General features: G+C 43.1%; 2 protein-coding genes across 10 annotated transcripts in view; one reads left to right on the top strand and one right to left on the bottom strand.

Moving 5' to 3' along the window:
• LOC138745850 (ATP-dependent DNA helicase DDX11-like) overlaps positions 1–17,526 on the top strand; it is a 190,721-nt gene that overhangs the window by 13,823 nt on the left and 159,372 nt on the right. For 5 of the 8 annotated variants that reach the window (XR_011346552.1, XR_011346551.1, XR_011346548.1 and 2 more), the window contains exon 3: positions 16,963–17,053. The exons of the other annotated variants lie outside the window; for them this stretch is intronic. The gene's annotated coding sequence lies outside the window, so the exon portion shown is untranslated. The remainder of the gene's footprint in view (positions 1–16,962; positions 17,054–17,526) is intronic. 8 annotated transcript variants of the gene reach the window in all.
• Positions 1–17,526, bottom strand: part of LOC138745852 (aldo-keto reductase family 1 member D1-like) — a 58,795-nt gene that overhangs the window by 8,906 nt on the left and 32,363 nt on the right. For both annotated transcript variants that reach the window (XM_069903261.1, XM_069903260.1), the window contains exon 7: positions 13,367–13,532. In XM_069903261.1, coding sequence (XP_069759362.1) covers positions 13,367–13,532 — 166 coding nt within the window. The remainder of the gene's footprint in view (positions 1–13,366; positions 13,533–17,526) is intronic.

Below are 17,526 nucleotides of genomic sequence, written 5' to 3'. Positions count from 1 at the left end.
GACCTGCTTAAGTTAAATTGCTTTGATACATGTCCATTTACTGTCCCTTTCGCTAACGGTCCCTTATATAATGCTTTAATCCAATTAATATACTTCTCCGGTAAACTGAATTTTTGCAATACTTTGAACAAATAATTCCATTCTACTCTGTCGAAGGCCTTCTCTGCGTCTAAAGCAACTGCTACTGCAGGTGCTTTATTTCCTTCTACTGCATGAATTAAGTTAATAAATTTACAAATATTGTCTGTTGTGCGTCTTTTTTTGATAAATCCAGTTTGGTCTAAATTTACCATTTTCGGTACCTGTTCTGCTAATCTGTTTGCTAATAGTTTAGCTATTATCTTATAGTCTGTGTTTAGCAAAGATATTGGTCTATATGACGCTGGTAAGAGTGGATCTTTCCCTTGTTTTAGTATTACTGTAATTATTGCTGTTTTACATGAATCTGGTAAGCTTTGTGTTTTATCAATCTGGTTGATTACATCCAGGAGGGGCGGAATTAATAAGTCTTTAAATGTTTTGTAGAATTCTATTGGAAATCCATCCTCTCCTGGTGTCTTATTATTTGGTAATTTTTTTATTATCTCTTGTATTTCTACTATTCCAAATGGTTCTGTTAATTTATTTGTTCCTCTATTTGTAGTTTTGGTAGTTCAATTTTAGTCAAAAATTCCTCTATTTTCCCTTCTTTCCCTTCATTTTCAGTTCGGTATAATTGTTCATAGAATTCTCTAAAGTTTTCCTTAATTTCTTTTGGATTATATGTAATTTGTTTGTCTTTTTTCCTTGATGCCAATACCATTTTCTTAGCTTGATCTGTCTTAAGCTGCCATGCTAGGATTTTGTGCGTTTTTTCCCCTAGTTCATAATATTTCTGTTTTGTCTTCATTATATTCTTCTCTACCTTATATGTTTGTAATGTTTCATATTTTATTTTTTTATCCGCCAATTCTCTTCTTTTAGTTGTATCTTCCTTCATTGCTAATTTTTTTTCTATGTTTACTATTTCCCTTTCCAACTGCTCTGTTTCCTGATTATAGTCCTTCTTCATCTTGGTTACATAGCTTATTATTTGCCCTCTAATGAATGCTTTCATTGCATCCCATAGTATAAACTTATCTTCCACTGACAGAAAAATTCTTCAAAGAGTTAAAGAAATTAATAAGGAAATTTTTATGGAGAGGGGGGAAACCGAGGATAGCACTAGATAAATTAACAGAATGGTATAAACAAGGAGGCTTACAATTGCCAAACTTGAAAAATTATTATAGAGCCGCACAATTAAGATACCTATCAGATTTTTATCAAACAAGGGAAAAACCAGACTGGACGAGATTAGAATTAGATAAAATAGAGGAAAAGATACCTGAACACATATTATATAAATGGGACGAAAAATTGGTACAACATAGAACTTCTCCAGTATTACATCATCTCCTCAATATTTGGAAGAAGATCCATGTAGAAAGAAATAAAACAAATTATCAATTACCAAAACTAATATTGACGCAAAATAAGCTACTCCCTTTTACAATAGACAACCTTTCCTTTAGAGAATGGGAAAAAAAAGGGATTAAAAGAATAGAAAATTGTTTTTCAGGAAGTAGATTCTTATCCTTTGAACAAATGAGAGATAAGTACACTATAACTGGAGATACAGCGCTGGCATATTACCAACTGAGATCCTACTTGAAGGATAAATTAGGAAGCAATTTGAGTTTACCAGAGGGAAGTAACCTTGAATATGTGATTACAGATACAATGTTAATCAAAAGATTTATAACAAATATGTATATTAAACTGCAAGAAAAGGAGAATGAGGAAACAAATGGTAAAACTAAACAAAAATGGGAACAAGATTTAAATATAAAGATAAAAAAGGAAACATGGGAGAAATTATGTTCTGGAACGATGAGAAATACAATAAATACGAGGCTACGTATGATACAATATAATTGGTTACACAGACTATACATTACACCGCAAAAGTTAAATAAATGGGACCCAACAGTATCTGATAGATGTTTTCGATGTTAAAAAAAATGGGAACAACAATTCATGCAATCTGGACATGTGAGAGAGTAGAAAAATTTTGGGATGATCTCAATAAGATATTAAATAAAATAACAGAAAACAATATACCAAAGAATCCAGAGATCTTTCTCCTAAGTAACATAAAAAACAAAGAATTTGGAATTGATTTGGAGGATGCACAAAAAAGATTTGTTAAGATAGCCCTAGCCATAGCAAAAAAATGTATTATGTCAACCTGGAAATTGGAAGATAATTTGAAACTACAACAATGGTATATAGAAATGAATAAATGTATTCCATTAGAAAAAATAACATATAGTTTAAGAAATAATATTGAAATATTCGAACAAGTATGGGAGCCTTACATTAAATACAATAGCGAAAACCTACCGGGGACAAACATTACCTAAGCTGATGGAAGGAGAAGGAAAGAAAAGAATGGACTCTGTAGAATTTCTGGTGTATTTTTGTTGAATGACAACATTGTCTGACTGAATTAATGCAACCTAGATTGTATACCTAAAATGGATGAGAGGGGGGGGGTGGGGGGGTGGCTTGGGAGGAGGTAGAGGGGGGGAAAGAAAAAGTCACTGTAAATGTGTGAAAAAGAAAATGTGTATATCATGGCTAATGTGATTTATGGTGTGAAAAATAAAAAAAAAACACAAGTTTTATCAGGTAAACTTCTCAGTGGCTTTATTTTCCCATTTCCTTTGTTCTCCTGCTTGTGTTCTTATCTCTCTCTCATACCACGTGACTTCCAGTACATCTCATACATATTCATTATCATGACATCCCTCCTTTAATCAGAAATAAACTTTACCTTCACTTACCAATATCCCTCGGAAACCTACAAACATCGTAACTAATGGTGATACTATAACTCAACTACATAAAATTTACTTCCTACTGCACTCATACATGCACTTTATGATATAAGATTAAATACTGTCCCAAAGTTCTTATTAAAACTATGGCACAAAGTCTTCGTATCGTTTGGGCACTTTCCGGTTTCGTTTCGGCCTGCCTGCGATATTGTCGTCGCTTCTCGGTTGTTCACTCTCAGCGTCGGAAATACTGCTTGCCACGGCTTCGGGTTTTTCTGGCGCTCTAGTCACTTCATCAGGAGTGCTGGTAACTGCCTCTGGAACATCATCAGGTCTCTCAGTTTCAGCATCTCGTATTGGCCTTTTAACCTCTTCGCTCGATGTATCCCTGGACTGGTACCTTTTTACACCTGATACATTTCTCTAATACAGGACTCCAGTCGGAGACTTGACTGTCACCATACTGCCACTTCTGGATACGACAGTATAGGGTTGATGGTAATAAGGTGTGTCTAGCTTACCACCAGTTTCATGCCTCACTAGAACATTATCTCCTGGCATGATGTCTGAGTACTTGGCTCCACGTTTCGAATCTGTGTACAGCTTTGCTGCACCTTTCTTTTAAGCATCGTGGTCCCTCATCTCCTGGTCGTCTCGGATTTCCTTTATTTCTGGCATTTTTGTGCGGATTTTTCTCCCAAAAAATGCTTCTGCAGGACTTTTTCCAGTGGTTGCATGAGGCGTTGCTCGATAGACAGCAATGCTTCTCGCCAATTTTGTCCTTCTGTGTGTGCAATCCTCAATCGTTTTTCAATGGACTGATTTTGTCTCTCTACTTCCCCGTTGGCTTGCGGCCATTTCGGAGTTACTTTATGATGGTGGATACCTGTGGTCCTCATGTATTCCGCAAATGTCTCTGAAATGAATTGTGGACCATTGTCAGAGTACAATGTAACAGGTAATCCATATCTTGCGAATATCTCTGCTAACGCTTGTATTGTTTTTTCAGTGGTTGTGGACTTCAACACCACGTACTCATAGTATCTGCTGTAGTAATCTATCACTACCATAATTGATTCACCCGTCGGTAAAGGTCCAAGAAAATCAACAGCTACGTCGATCCATGATCCTTTCGGGAGTTGCGTACTCCGGATCGGTTCTGGCGGATTACTCCTACTTGTGATTTGACATCCGTGACAAGTTTTAACAAATTTCTCTGCGTCTTTATCACAACCTGGCCACCTACCTTGGTCCTGAGGTTCTGCTTGGTACCAACAATGCCTAGGTGTCCTTCATGCGCTAAGGATACGATCTTTGGTCTCAATCTTTGCGGAATCACCAATCTGCAACCTCTTAATACACACTGTCCGATGCAACAAAGTTCGTCTCTAATGGGAATGTAAGCCTTGTGAGTACACTTGTCCCATTGTCCACTCTGTATGCATTCTCTTACTTCCATGAGTTCTGGATCACGTTCGGATTCTCTCTCGACTTCCTTCGTAGTCACAGCTTTCGGTGTCGCCTGAATAGCTACGAAGCGTACAAAGCTCTCTGTTTCTGTTCCCAATTCTGACTTGGATTGTGGACCACCATCCTTCACCAATCTGGACAGCGGATCAGCAATGTTTGTTTTCCCTGCAATGTGGATTACTTTATATTTGTAGGGTTGTAGTCTGAGTACCCATCTCTCTATTCTGGCACATGGTTTGGATCTAGGTGCATAGATCACCTCTAATGGCTTATGATCTGTGATGAGTTCAAATTCAATGCCGTATAAATATGCATGGAACCTCTCACAGGCCCATACAAGTCCGAGTGCTTCTTTCCCTGTCTGAGAGTATCTTCTTTCCACATCTGATAACGATCTGCTGGCATAGGCATTGATTCTCGGTCATCCATCATGCATCTGGACCAACACAGCTCCTAAACCAACTGGGCTGGCATCCGCTATGACTTTGGTTGATGCCGCCGGATCGTAATATCCAAGAGTTTTTGCATCTGTCAGGCTTTGCTTCAGCGCTGTGAACGCTTTCTTCTGCTCAGATCCAAAATGAAATGGTACACCTTTCCTGGTTAGTTTCCTTAGTGGTTCTGCCACTGTAGCAAAATTAGGAATGAACTTTGCACAAAAATTGACCAATCCCAGGAAAATCCTCACCTCTGTTGCGTTCTGAGGTGCACGTGCCTCTGCAATAGCTTTCACCTTGGCCTCTGCAGGGTTTAGTCCTTCCCGTGTAAGTCTGTGTCCCATGAAGTCCATTTCTGACACACCGAACTGGCACTTGTTTCCATTCACGGTAAGGCCTGCCTCCTGTAGTCTAGATAGTACACGCCTCAACCATTTGTCATGCTCTTCCTTTGTTGGTGCATGGACTATGATGTCGTCAGAAATGTTGGCAACTCCAGGAATACCTTGAATCACTCGATGGATTTCATACTGGTAGATCTCCGAAGCTGCATTAATTCCAAATGATAGTCTCTTGTAACGATACAATCCACAGTGAGTCACAAATGTTGTCACATCTCGGGAACCTGGATCCAGCTCTAATTGATGATAGCCCCATTTCAGATCAATTTTTGAGAATACCTTGCTGGTAGTTAGTTCTTGAAGTATTTCCTCCACTGTTGGTATAGGGTGTTGTTCTCTAATTATAGCTTCATTGGCCATTCTCATGTCAACACATAGTCTTATGTCACCCTTTGGTTTGGGCACAATCACTACGGGACTGACCCATTGTGTCGAATGTTCCACCGGTTCAATAATGTCTTGTTCGATCAATTCTTTAATTTTGGCTTCGACTTTCCCACGAAGTCCAAACGGAGTTCGGCGCATTGGTTGTGCCTTGGGTTTGACCGTTTCATCTACCGCTAGCTTCAATTGTCGACCTTTCAGCTTTCCTACTCCTTGGAAGACTGCGGGGAATTCTTGCTTCATATCCTCGTATGACTGTATTAAATTGACACAAGCTCCAATATGAAGTATTGCCAGGTCTTGTGCTGTGCTTCTACTCAGCAATGGTTCTTCTCTCTCTTCTATGACCATAAACTCTGCCTCGGTGTACTTATCTCCAGCTTCAACAGTTGCAGTAAAACATCCAATGGTCTGCAATGGCTTGGTTGCTGTGTATGGATACAGTTTCTTGGAACACTTCTTTGAGGTACAGATGATCTTTTTCCTTTTCAACTTCTCCCATAAATGTCGATCAATCACATTACTGTCACTGCCTGAGTCTACAATGACCTGCACTGTCACTCCACCAATGATCTCTGGGACCTGCTCATGACGTACTTCATTCAACGTAAATTGGTAACAACTCTGTTCCTCCTGGGTATCATCATCGTCACCGTCTATCTGGCGAATGGTATCTTTCTTTCCAGGATACTTTCCTTTCCCCCAGGCTTTGCCTTTGGAAGTTGTACTCTTCCTCTTCTGGTCTGCATTGGACTTGCTTTTGCACTTCTTTGCAAAGTATTCCTTACCTCCACACTTTCTGCAAACTTTGCCTTTGGCTGGGCAATATGGGTCTTTTCCAAAGTGACCTCGGTTTCCACATCGATAACACTCCATGTCCTGTGTCGACGTATATCTTGGCTGATTATGGCGATGTGAGAGCCTCTTAATTTGCTGGCTTGAGTTGTCTTTCAGGGTCATGGTATGAAATTGCCCTTCAACAGCCTCTAATGCAGCAGCAATGGTTAAAGCATCGGTGAGTTCCAACTTACTCCCTCTTTCCAGTAGACGTCTTCTGAGTTTATCTGATCTACAGTGCTGTACCACTTGATCCAATAATTGGTTGTCCAAATCAGCTGGCATGTAATTGCATCCAACAGCTAGCTGGCGTAGTCTCGTCACGTACTGAGCAATTGTCTGGCCATCTTCTTGTCTCGTTCTCCGAAACAAATGGCGTTGAAATGTAGCATTCGGTGTCACTACATAGTGTGCATTTAATGCATCTACCGCTTTCTGGTACTCATCCTTTCTTCCAGTATTCAAAAGTGTCTTAAATGTTTCCCGAACTGAGGGTCCCGCAGTGAAAAGAAGTAACGCTTTCTCTGCGCTTTTTGTTCAACTGTACCGGTATCTAGAAATAGGCCACGACTGTCGGCGTAGGATTCAAATTCTTCCAGCCATGCCTTCCACTTCACACTTACAGTGCTTGCATCACCAGTCGGGTCAAAATGAGCAATGCCATTATGCGTTAGAAAGTCACCGTCTGCACCAGCTATGAGGAAATATTCCAGCCCCAAAAGTACTGAGTCAAAGAGAAAATTCTTATCACCTTGAAGTTGTCTGTAATCCTCTGTAGTCTTGTTTAGTCTATAATTTTCTTCAAGCTTATCCCATCCTCGTCGCCAATGTCATGTTTGTGGCCCGAAATGTGAAGTTAATAAAACATTAAACACAAGTTTTATCAGGTAAACTTCTCAGTGGCTTTATTTTCCCGTTTCCTTTGTTCTCCTGCTTGTGTTCTTATCTCTCTCTCATACCACGTGACTTCCGGTACATCTCATACATATTCATTATCATGACAGGTATATATTACTCCTCAAAAATTAAAAAAATAGGATCCAACATTATCAGATAGATATTTTCACTGTAAGAAGGAAATGGGAACAACATTACATGCAACTTGGGCATGTACAAAAGTAAATACGTTTTGGAAAGAATTAAATCAGATACTAAATAAAATTACAAAAAATAACATACCAAAAAACCAGAGATATTTCTTTGAAGTAACATAAGAAGTAGAGAATTAGGCCTCAAATTGGAGAAAGTGCAAAAAAAATTCATTATAATACCTTCTTTCTTTGGCTTGGCTTCGCGGACGAAGATTTATGGAGGGGGTAAAAGTCCACGTCAGCTGCAGGCTCGTTTGTGGCTGACAAGTCCGATGCGGGACAGGCAGACACGGTTGCAGCGGTTGCAGGGGAAAATTGGTTGGTTGGGGTTGGGTGTTGGGTTTTTCCTCCTTTGCCTTTTGTCAGTGAGGTGGGCTCTGCGGTCTTCTTCAAAGGAGGTTGCTGCCCGCCAAACTGTGAGGCGCCAAGATGCACGGTTTGAGGCGATATCAGCCCACTGGCGGTGGTCAATGTGGCAGGCACCAAGAGATTTCTTTAGGCAGTCCTTGTACCTTTTCTTTGGTGCACCTCTGTCACGGTGGCCAGTGGAGAGCTCGCCATATAACACGATCTTGGGAAGGCGATGGTCCTCCATTCTGGAGACGTGACCCACCCAGCACAGTTGGATCTTCAGCAGCGTGGACTCGATGCTGTCGACCTCTGCCATCTCGAGTACTTCGACGTTAGGGATGAAAGCGCTCCAATGGATGTTGAGGATGGAGCGGAGACAACGCTGGTGGAAGCGTTCTTGGAGCCGTAGGTGATGCCGGTAGAGGACCCATGATTCGGAGCCGAACAGGAGTGTGGGTATGACAACGGCTCTGTATACGCTTATCTTTGTGAGGTTTTTCAGTTGGTTGTTTTTCCAGACTCTTTTGTGTAGTCTTCCAAAGGCGCTATTTGCCTTGGCGAGTCTGTTGTCTATCTCATTGTCGATCCTTGCATCTGATGATATGGTGCAGCCGAGATAGGTAAACTGGTTGACCGTTTTGAGTTTTGTGTGCCCGATGGAGATGTGGGGGGGCTGGTAGTCATGGTGGGGAGCTGGCTGATGGAGGACCTCAGTTTTCTTCAGGCTGACTTCCAGGCCAAACACTTTGGCAGTTTCCGCAAAGCAGGACGTCAAGCGCTGAAGAGCTGGCTCTGAATGGGCAACTAAAGCGGCATCGTCTGCAAAGAGTAGTTCACGGACAAGTTTCTCTTGTGTCTTGGTGTGAGCTTGCAGGCGCCTCAGTTGAGGAAATTTGGGGGACATCCGATGCGCTCTAGTATTTGCCAAAGCCCTTTCCTGCTCACGGTGTCGAAGGCTTTGGTGAGGTCAACAAAGGTGATGTAGAGTCCTTTGTTTTGTTCTCTGCACTTTTCTTGGAGCTGTCTGAGGGCAAAGACCATGTCAGTAGTTCCTCTGTTTGCGCGAAAGCCGCACTGTGATTCTGGGAGAATATTCTCGGCGACACTAGGTATTATTCTATTTAGTAGAATCCTAGCGAAGATTTTGCCTGCGATGGAGAGCAGCGTGATTCCCCTGTAGTTTGAGCAATCTGATTTCTCACCTTTGTTTTTGTACTGGGTGATGATGGTGGCATCACGAAGGTCCTGAGTTAGTTTTCCTTGGTCCCAACAAAACTTGAAAAACTCATGCAGTTTGGCATGCAGAGTTTTGCCGCCAGCCTTCCAGACCTCTGGGGGGATTCCATCCATACCTGCTGCTTTGCCACTTTTCAGTTGTTCGATTGCCTTATATGTCTCATCCTGGGTGAGGGCCTCATCCAGCTCTAGCCTTAGGGGCTGTTGAGGGAGCTGGAGCAGGGCGGAATCTTGGACTGAGCGGTTGGCACTGAAAAGAGATTGGAAGTGTTCTGACCATCGGTTGAGGATGGAGATCTTGTCGCTGAGGAGGACTTTGCCATCTGAGCTGCGCATCGGGCTTTGGTCTTGGGGTGAGGGGCCGTACACAGCCTTTAGAGCCTCGTAGAAACCCCTGAAGTCGCCAATGTCCGCGCTGAGCTGGGTTCGTTGGCGAGGCTAGTCCACCACTCATTTTGGATCTCCCGGAGTTTGCGCTGAAGATGGCTGCATGCGCGACGGAAGGCTTTTTTCTTCTCTGGGCAGGACGGCTTCGTAAGGTGAGCCTGGTGGGCAGCTCGCTTCTTTGACAGCAGCTCCTGGATTTCCTGGCTGTTTTCGTCAAACCAGTCCTTGTTTTTCCTGGAGGAGAAGCCCAGTACCTCTTCAGTGGATTGCAGTATGGTAGTCTTCAACTGATCCCAGAGGGTTTCAGGGGACGGGTCCGTGAGGCGGGTTGCATCGTCGAGCTTTGCTTTGAAGTTTGCCTGGAAGTTTCCTCTCGCTTCGTCTGACTGCAGGTTTCCAACATTGAACCTCTTTCTGGGGGCTTTACTGTTCCTGGGCTTTGGCTTGAAGTGAAGGTTGAGCTTGCAGCGAACCAGCCGGTGGTCAGTGTGGCATTCCGCGCTGGGCATGACCCTGGTGTGGAGCACATCTCGTTTGTCACTTTCCCGCACCAGGATGTAGTCCAGGAGGTGCCAGTGTTTGGATCGGGGATGCATCCAGGTAGTCTTAAGGCTATCCCTCTGCTGAAAAAGGGTGTTTGTAATGACAAGCCGCTGTTCTGCGCAGAGCTCCAACAGGAGGCGCCCATTGTCGTTGCACTTGCCGACGCCATGCTTTCCCAGGATTCCAGGCCAGGTTTCCTGAGTCTTTGCCGACGCGAGCGTTGAAGTCGCCAAGGATGACAACCTTGTCGGCTGTAGGGGTGAGTTGGATGAGGTTGCGCAGGTCGGTGTAGAACTTGTCCTTTTCTGCTGGTTCCGCCTGGAGGGTTGGAGCATAGACACTGATGAGGGTGATGCAATGCTTGTTTTGAAGGGGGAGTCGCATGGACATGATTCGGTCCGAGTGGCCTGTCGGAAGGTTTTCGAGTTTGGAGGTAATGAAGCTCTTGACCATGAAGCCTACACCAGATAGGCGTCGTTCATCCAAAGGCTTGCCAGACCAGTAGAGTGTGTAGCCCGCGCCGCGTTCTTGGAGGCTGCCTACATCTGCCAGGCGGACTTCACTGAGAGCGGCTATGTCGATGTCAAGTCTGAGGAGTTCATGTGCGATGAGGGCAGACCGACGTTCAGGTCGGTGGCTATCAGCCTTGTCTAGCATGGTTCTGATGTTCCAGCATGCTAGCTTGAGTTTGTGAGCATCTTTTGAGGGGGAGGACGTGGAGGGGGAGGACGTGGAGGGGGAGGACGTGGAGGGGGAGGACGTGGAGGGGGAGGACGTGGAGGGGGAGGACGTGGAGGGGGAGGACGTGGAGGGGGAGGACGTGGAGGGGGAGGACGTGGAGGGGGAGGACGTGGAGGGGGAGGACGTGGAGGGGGAGGACGTGGAGGGGGAGGACGTGGAGGGGGAGGACGTGGAGGGGGAGGACGTGGAGGGGGAGGACGTGGAGGGGGAGGACGTGGAGGGGGAGGACGTGGAGGGGGAGGACGTGGAGGGGGAGGACGTGGAGGGGGAGGACGTGGAGGGGGAGGACGTGGAGGGGGAGGACGTGGAGGGGGAGGACATGGACCTGTCCTCGGGCCTGCGCAAAGGAGCTTTTAGGTGGAGTGCAGTGGGCGCAGTACTGGCCCCACCCTTTACACCCATGGTTCGTGTGCCGTGGCCAAGCGAGCTGGGACGTGGCAGCGAGGTCCTTGGGTCGTAGGTTTTATATCGGAGTGGCCTTCTCCTATGCAGGAGCAGGAGCAAGGGGGAGACGGCGGCCCCGGCCTAGGTCGAGTGAGGCAGGCGGAGGCCCCGATCCGGGCAGAGAGTGGGAGGCGGCGGCCCCAGTCCGGGCACAGGGAGAGCAGCAGCGGCCCCGGCCCCGGTCCGGGCGAAGGGTAGGCGCCGGCGGCCCCGATACGGGCTGGAGCAAGGGGGAGACGGCGACCCCGGCCTCGGTCGAGTGAGGCAGGCGGAGGCCCAGATACGGGCAGAGAGTTGGAGGCGGCGGCCCCAGTCCGGGCACAGGGAGAGCTGTGGAGGCCTCGGCCCCGGTCCGGGCAGTATGGACTGACCTAGGAGGGGAGGCAGACCCCTCCAGCCCGGGTAATTATAATACCTTAGCGATAGCAAAAAAAATGTATAATGTCAACTTGGAAGAGAGCATGAGTATACAGCAATGGTACATGGAAATGAATAAATGTATTCCATTGGGAAAAAATAACATATAATTTAAAAAATAAAGTCACAATGAACAAATTTGGGAAGCATACATGGAACATATCAGAGAGAGCTTGCCTACGACCTCCATCCCCTAAAGTGAGAATGAAAATGATAAGACAAAACGATTAGATTCAGCGTGTAATGAATAGATGACGCATTTTTCTTGTTTATTTTCCTTTGTGTGAAAATATTGTTTTATGGTTTTATTGTATTGTATTTATGTTGAATGTTTATGTGTATTGGAGGGGGGTGTGTGGAGGGGAGGGAGGGAAAGGGGGGGTGGGTGAAAAAGGGGAGAAAAGACCACTATGTAAATTTAATGAGATACATTTGTATGATTCACAGTGTGAAAAATAAAACATTATTAAAAAATAATAAAAAGCAATCCCTTACTAATCACAGAGCACCTATGGTATAGGGATTACTTAAAGTGGGATGTGAGTCACAGTCCGGCGGGCAGCAACGTCCTTTGAAGAAGAGCGCAGAGCCAACCTCACTGACAAAAGACAAAGGAGAAAAAACCCAACACCCAAACCCAACCCACCAATTTTCCCTTGCAACCGCTGCAACCGTGTCTGTCTGTCCGCATCTGACTTGTCAGCCACAAATGAGCCTGCAGCTGACGTGGACATTACCCCTCCATAAATTTTTGTCCGCGAAGCCCAGCCAAGCCAATGTGAGTGGAAAGAAAAAGGTTGAGAATCACTGCTATGAGGTGAGGGGTCTGGATTTAGAAAGAAAACGAGGGGACAATTCTTCATTCATCGGGTGATGGCTGTATGAAATGAGCTCCCGGACAAAGTGGTGGAATCAGGAATTTTTAAAATTTATTGAAATTTAGATATTGAGCACATTAACAGTCCATTTCAGCCCACTAGTCCATGCCGCCCAATTTATACCCAATTAACTACAACCCCTGGTATGTTTCAAACAGTGGGAGGAAACCAGAGCCCCCAGGAAAAACCCATGCATACACGGGGAGAGCATACAAACTCCTTATAGACAGCGTGGGATTCAAACCCTGATTGCGATCACTGGTGCTGCAAAGGCATTGTGCTAACTGCTCCACTAACCATGTTGCCCCGTGTGGTACGTTAGCTTCCTTTAAAAAAAGACGGATAACTTCTTAGATGGGAGGGGATTGGAGGGGTCTGGGGCTAATGTGGGACTAATGCAGGAAGGAATGTTGCTGCCATTGAGCAGCTGCGTCTAAGGGCCCATTTTAGTGCTGTAGCACTCTGAGTCAATGTCCACAAATCTAGAGTAATAAATTCAGCTAAGGATTTAGTGTAAAGTCCTTGCCCCCTCTACTAGAAGACTCATGTACGATCCTCACATTAGTAAAATAAAGCTGCCTTTGCCCTGTTCTATCTGATGTCTCTCCATAACTTTGTACTCTCAATTGCATTTTAACTGCTGTACTCTGCATAGGTTGACTAACTGAACCACCAGTAAAACAAACTTGCCAAACCATTGGTACATGTAGAAATAAACTTAAACTTAGAACATAAATTAATACAAGGAGCAAAGTGAGTGTGGGGTGGGGAGTGGAAGCTTGGGTTGAATAAAATGAGAGTATGAGGAATATAAAAGATCCATGTGCAGGAGACAACTTGTTGGAAGTAATTCTGTTATCTCAAGATAAAGTAAACTTAAAGCTTCACCTCAAAGTTCAGTTGAATGCGTTCAGGATTAAAACTTTTTGGAATGACAACCACATTGCGTTGAATCTGGTATCGCAGAGCCACTTGAGCACTTGTTTTCTTGTACTTGGCTGCTACACAGTTTAGGACTGGATCTTCCAACAGAGAAGGGATCTTGATGTTCACCCTGCCGACACAGAAACACATCACGTTATTGGGAATTGCAATAGTCCTTCCTGAAGGAAATACTTTTGCTTGGTAAGTACTGGACTCCCTCTGGAATTTCAGCTCACTGACATTGGGTTCTTGTGAGGCATGAAGGTAATCGTTAGCCAGTTGAAGAACCAATCCCCAACCTCAAGACTGGACTCCTTCACAATCTCAAGAAGAGATTATTGGCAGTAAGGGGACAAACATAGATACAGCTGCAACCTGGTGCCACCTGTTTTTAAACTTTAATCAAAGAATATATACGTTATATTTCTGTCTCTAAATATATTAGTTGTCTATGATGGCAGTTAATATTAAAAAACCTAAAGCTCAACTACAGAAAAAACTACTTTTTAAAAGTGTTGAAGAACTGAGGCCAACCTGTCCAGCTGGAACCACAGAGCTGCCACCTGGAACCTTCAAGCCACAGAGAACTCTAGCCAGGTTAAATATTACGCCGGCACCGGTCTTGTCTCCTGCTTGTTGACCTACGCATTGGCGATGTTGGGCGTGCGGGTGATCTGATTGAACAAAGAACCCTTGGGCCCGCACTGCCATTGGGGGAGTTGGTGATGCACAGGAAGGTGCTGGAGATTGCCCCTGCGCAGTCCCTGGCTCTGCCGGGCATGCGTGGTACTCCCAGCATCCGCGATCTATTGGTATGAGTATGGGTTGTGGGGGGACCTGAGCGGCGGCACCCCGATGTGGTCGGGGTGCTGTTGTCTGGTGTCCAGACCCACAGCCACATGGGAAAAGTCATGACAATGACGGAATAAGAAGAGGACTTACCTTTCATAGCTAGTTCACAGGAACAACTGGAGGAGGAGCTTGTAGAAGGTGGGTCTCAAGATGTGGTACTGGAATCTGGACTAAACTGTATTTTTACTGTGCTTGATGGATGCTATATGGATAATATGTCTCATCAAATGACCCAAATGCAATCGACAATGTCTGAAGATCTATCTCCGCTTAAGAGAGATGTTAATAAATGCCTTACTTCAGTAGATGTAGTACAGGAAAATTGAGACAGAAAATTGAGTTTGAGACAGCTTTCTCTGAATGTAAAGAGCAAGTTATAGGTAATAAAGAAAAAATAGAGAAAGTGGAAGATTCATTCGTGGATTGGGGAATTCAGGAGAGAGAACTATTGAAGAAGATTGATTCATTGGAAAATCAAAGCCGGAAAAATAATGTAAAAATTGTGGGCCTTTGGGAAGATATGGGATGCGTGGATCCAATAAATTTTTTTAAGGATTGGATCCCTGAGATGTTGGGTAAAGAATTCTTTCCAGGTGGTTTGGTATTGGAAAGAGCACAGAGAGCGTTAAGGAGGAAGCTGTTACCGAGTCAACCATCATGAGCAGTTTTAATTCGGTGCCTGAATTATCAGGATAGAGAAATTATTTTGCGGTTGGCGGTTCAGAAGGCAAGACAAAATCAAGCTCCAGCGATGATTCAGAATATTAGAGTTTTCTTCTATGTTGATTTGAGTCAAGAAATTATTAGACGTTGATGCGAGTTTAATTCTGCCAAAGATGTGTTGTGGCTGAAAGGATATAAATTTGCTTTTCAATACCCTGCTGTGTTGAAGTTTTTTTATTGCAATTATCAGTCTCAGTTTTTTGAGAATGATCATGATGCATTGGTTTTTGCTAATTCATTACTGGATCTACGTGGTCAGGGAAGTATCCCAACGTTGTCACCTAAAAGAAGGGGCAATGGACATGGAAATGGACAGAATGGAAAGAATGGGAAAGATGGAAAGAAGGAGTCTTTGACACATAGTCTTAGCGATGTTGAAGCTTCGAACCAATCTTTGGGACTGGAGTCCCAGGGCTTAATATCTCAATGATGTTGAATTACATTATTACATATATTGTATTTCTGGCTGCGGGGGAGGTGGATGGCACTGATATCTTTGATAGTCATCTGCCACCAGTGGGGTGTACCACACCCAGTTTTTTAGGGAATTACTACCTTTGGGTGGTTTTATTTTCTTTGTTTTTTTAATGGGGGGGGGGAATTAATTGTATTCCGTTTTATATCAACATTTTATAATATTAGGGGAGGGAGAACAGGTTTCATTTATTAGTAGAAGAGTGACTTTTTGTATTAAGTGCCTATATTGTTAGTTTATTAAAAGGTCTAATTTGAAATTTGCAACTTTTAATGTTCAGGGATTAAATAATCCAATTAAGTGAAAGCGAGTTTTAGCTTATATTAAGAAAATGAAAATTGGTATTGCTTTTTTGCAAGAAACACATTTAACTGAAAAAGAGCATTTGAAATTGAAGAGATTGGGTTGGTCATTATTTTTTCTTCATTTAATTCTAAGGCAAAAAGTGTAGCGATTTTAGTTCAGAAGAATTTATCTTTTGAGTTATAGACTGTAGAGGGGAATGCTGGGAGGGTTTGTAAAATCTGTAAAATCTGTGGACTGTAAAATCTTTAAGAAATTTTGGACGTTGCTTAAATCTATGCACCTAATGCAGATGATGAAGGTTTTATTTCAGACGCATTTTTGTTACTTAGTCAAGCTAATGAAAATATTCTAGTTGGGGAAGATTTTAACTGTGTTTTAGATCCATTGATGGATAAATCCCCAAAATGTATCAGAAAATCAAAGGTGGCGATACAAATTGGGGCTTTAATGAAAGACTTAAATTTGGTAGATATTTGGAGAAGAATTAATCCTACAGAGAAGGATTTCTCTTTTCATTCTCCCCGTCATGTTACCTTTTCTAAAATAGATTTTTTTTTCAATATCAGCACATTTACAAGGAAAGTTATTGCAGGCAGACTATAAGAGTAGAGTTATATCAGATCATTCTTTATTAAGTTCGGAGCTGGTATTAATCAAGTTTAATACAATGTTGTTGAAAAAACCTGAGTTTATTGCTTTTGTTTAGAAATAGATTGATTTTTTCTTAACTGAAAATACTAATTTAGTTAAAAGTTGTTTGGTATTATGGGATGCATTAAAGACATATTTTAGTTATGCTTAAAGGCTTATTTTAGTTATGCTACTAAAGTTAAGAAAGGGTATATGGTGGAAAGTCTTAAATTAGAAAAGCAGATTGATGAACTGGAGAAGGAATTTCAGAAAGGAGAGACAGAAGATCAGAAAATAGCTTTGACTAGATTGAAACTGCGATATAATACATTACAGACCTATCAATTTGAATGTTTACTTAATCAAACTAAACAATGATATGATGAATAGGGTGAGAAGGTGTATAAAGTACTTGCGTGGCAGTTAAAGAAGGAGCAGACTTCAAGGGAATTCAACAGTTACATATAAACCTCAGGAAATCAATGAACAGTTCTATTCATTTTATCAAAAGTTATATACTTCTGAGGGGAGACGGGATAATGGATCTATTGATTCTTTTTTATCTACATTAAAGTTACCAGCATTAGAAGAAGAGGATATTATAGATTTGGAAGCTCCGTTTACTGACCTAGAAATTAAGACCGCTATGATGGAAATGCCTAATGGTAAGTCATCAGGTGATGACAGGTTTTCAGTAGAATTTTATAAAGATTTATCCTCGGTGTTTGGGGAATTTAAAAAAAGCATAGAGATTAACTCATCCATACTTCCTTAGTTGCCTGTCTGAACTGGTCCCATTTGCCTGTGTTTGGTAAATATTCCTCTAAACCTTCCTGATTCATGTACCTGTCTTTAAATGTTACCACTATCCCTGCTGCCTCTACCATTTTCTTTGGGAGCTCATTTCACAGATGCACCACCCTCTGTGTAAAAGGTCCCCTATAAATCTTTCCTCTCTCACCTTAAATCTATGCCCTTTAGTTATAGTCTTCCCAACCCCCTAGGCTAAAGATCGTGACTAATCACCTTAACCACATCCCTCATGATGTTATAAAGTTCTGCCCTCAGCCTCCTATGCCCTAGAGAAAAAAATCCCAGCCACTCTAGACTTCTTCAAACACAAACAGGCCCATCCTTG

This window comes from Narcine bancroftii, chromosome 11 (assembly GCF_036971445.1).
Source record: "Narcine bancroftii isolate sNarBan1 chromosome 11, sNarBan1.hap1, whole genome shotgun sequence".
NCBI lineage: Eukaryota > Metazoa > Chordata > Chondrichthyes > Torpediniformes > Narcinidae > Narcine > Narcine bancroftii.
The sequence above is the reverse complement of the archived record's forward strand: the minus strand, read 5'-3'. Positions and strand labels throughout refer to the sequence as shown.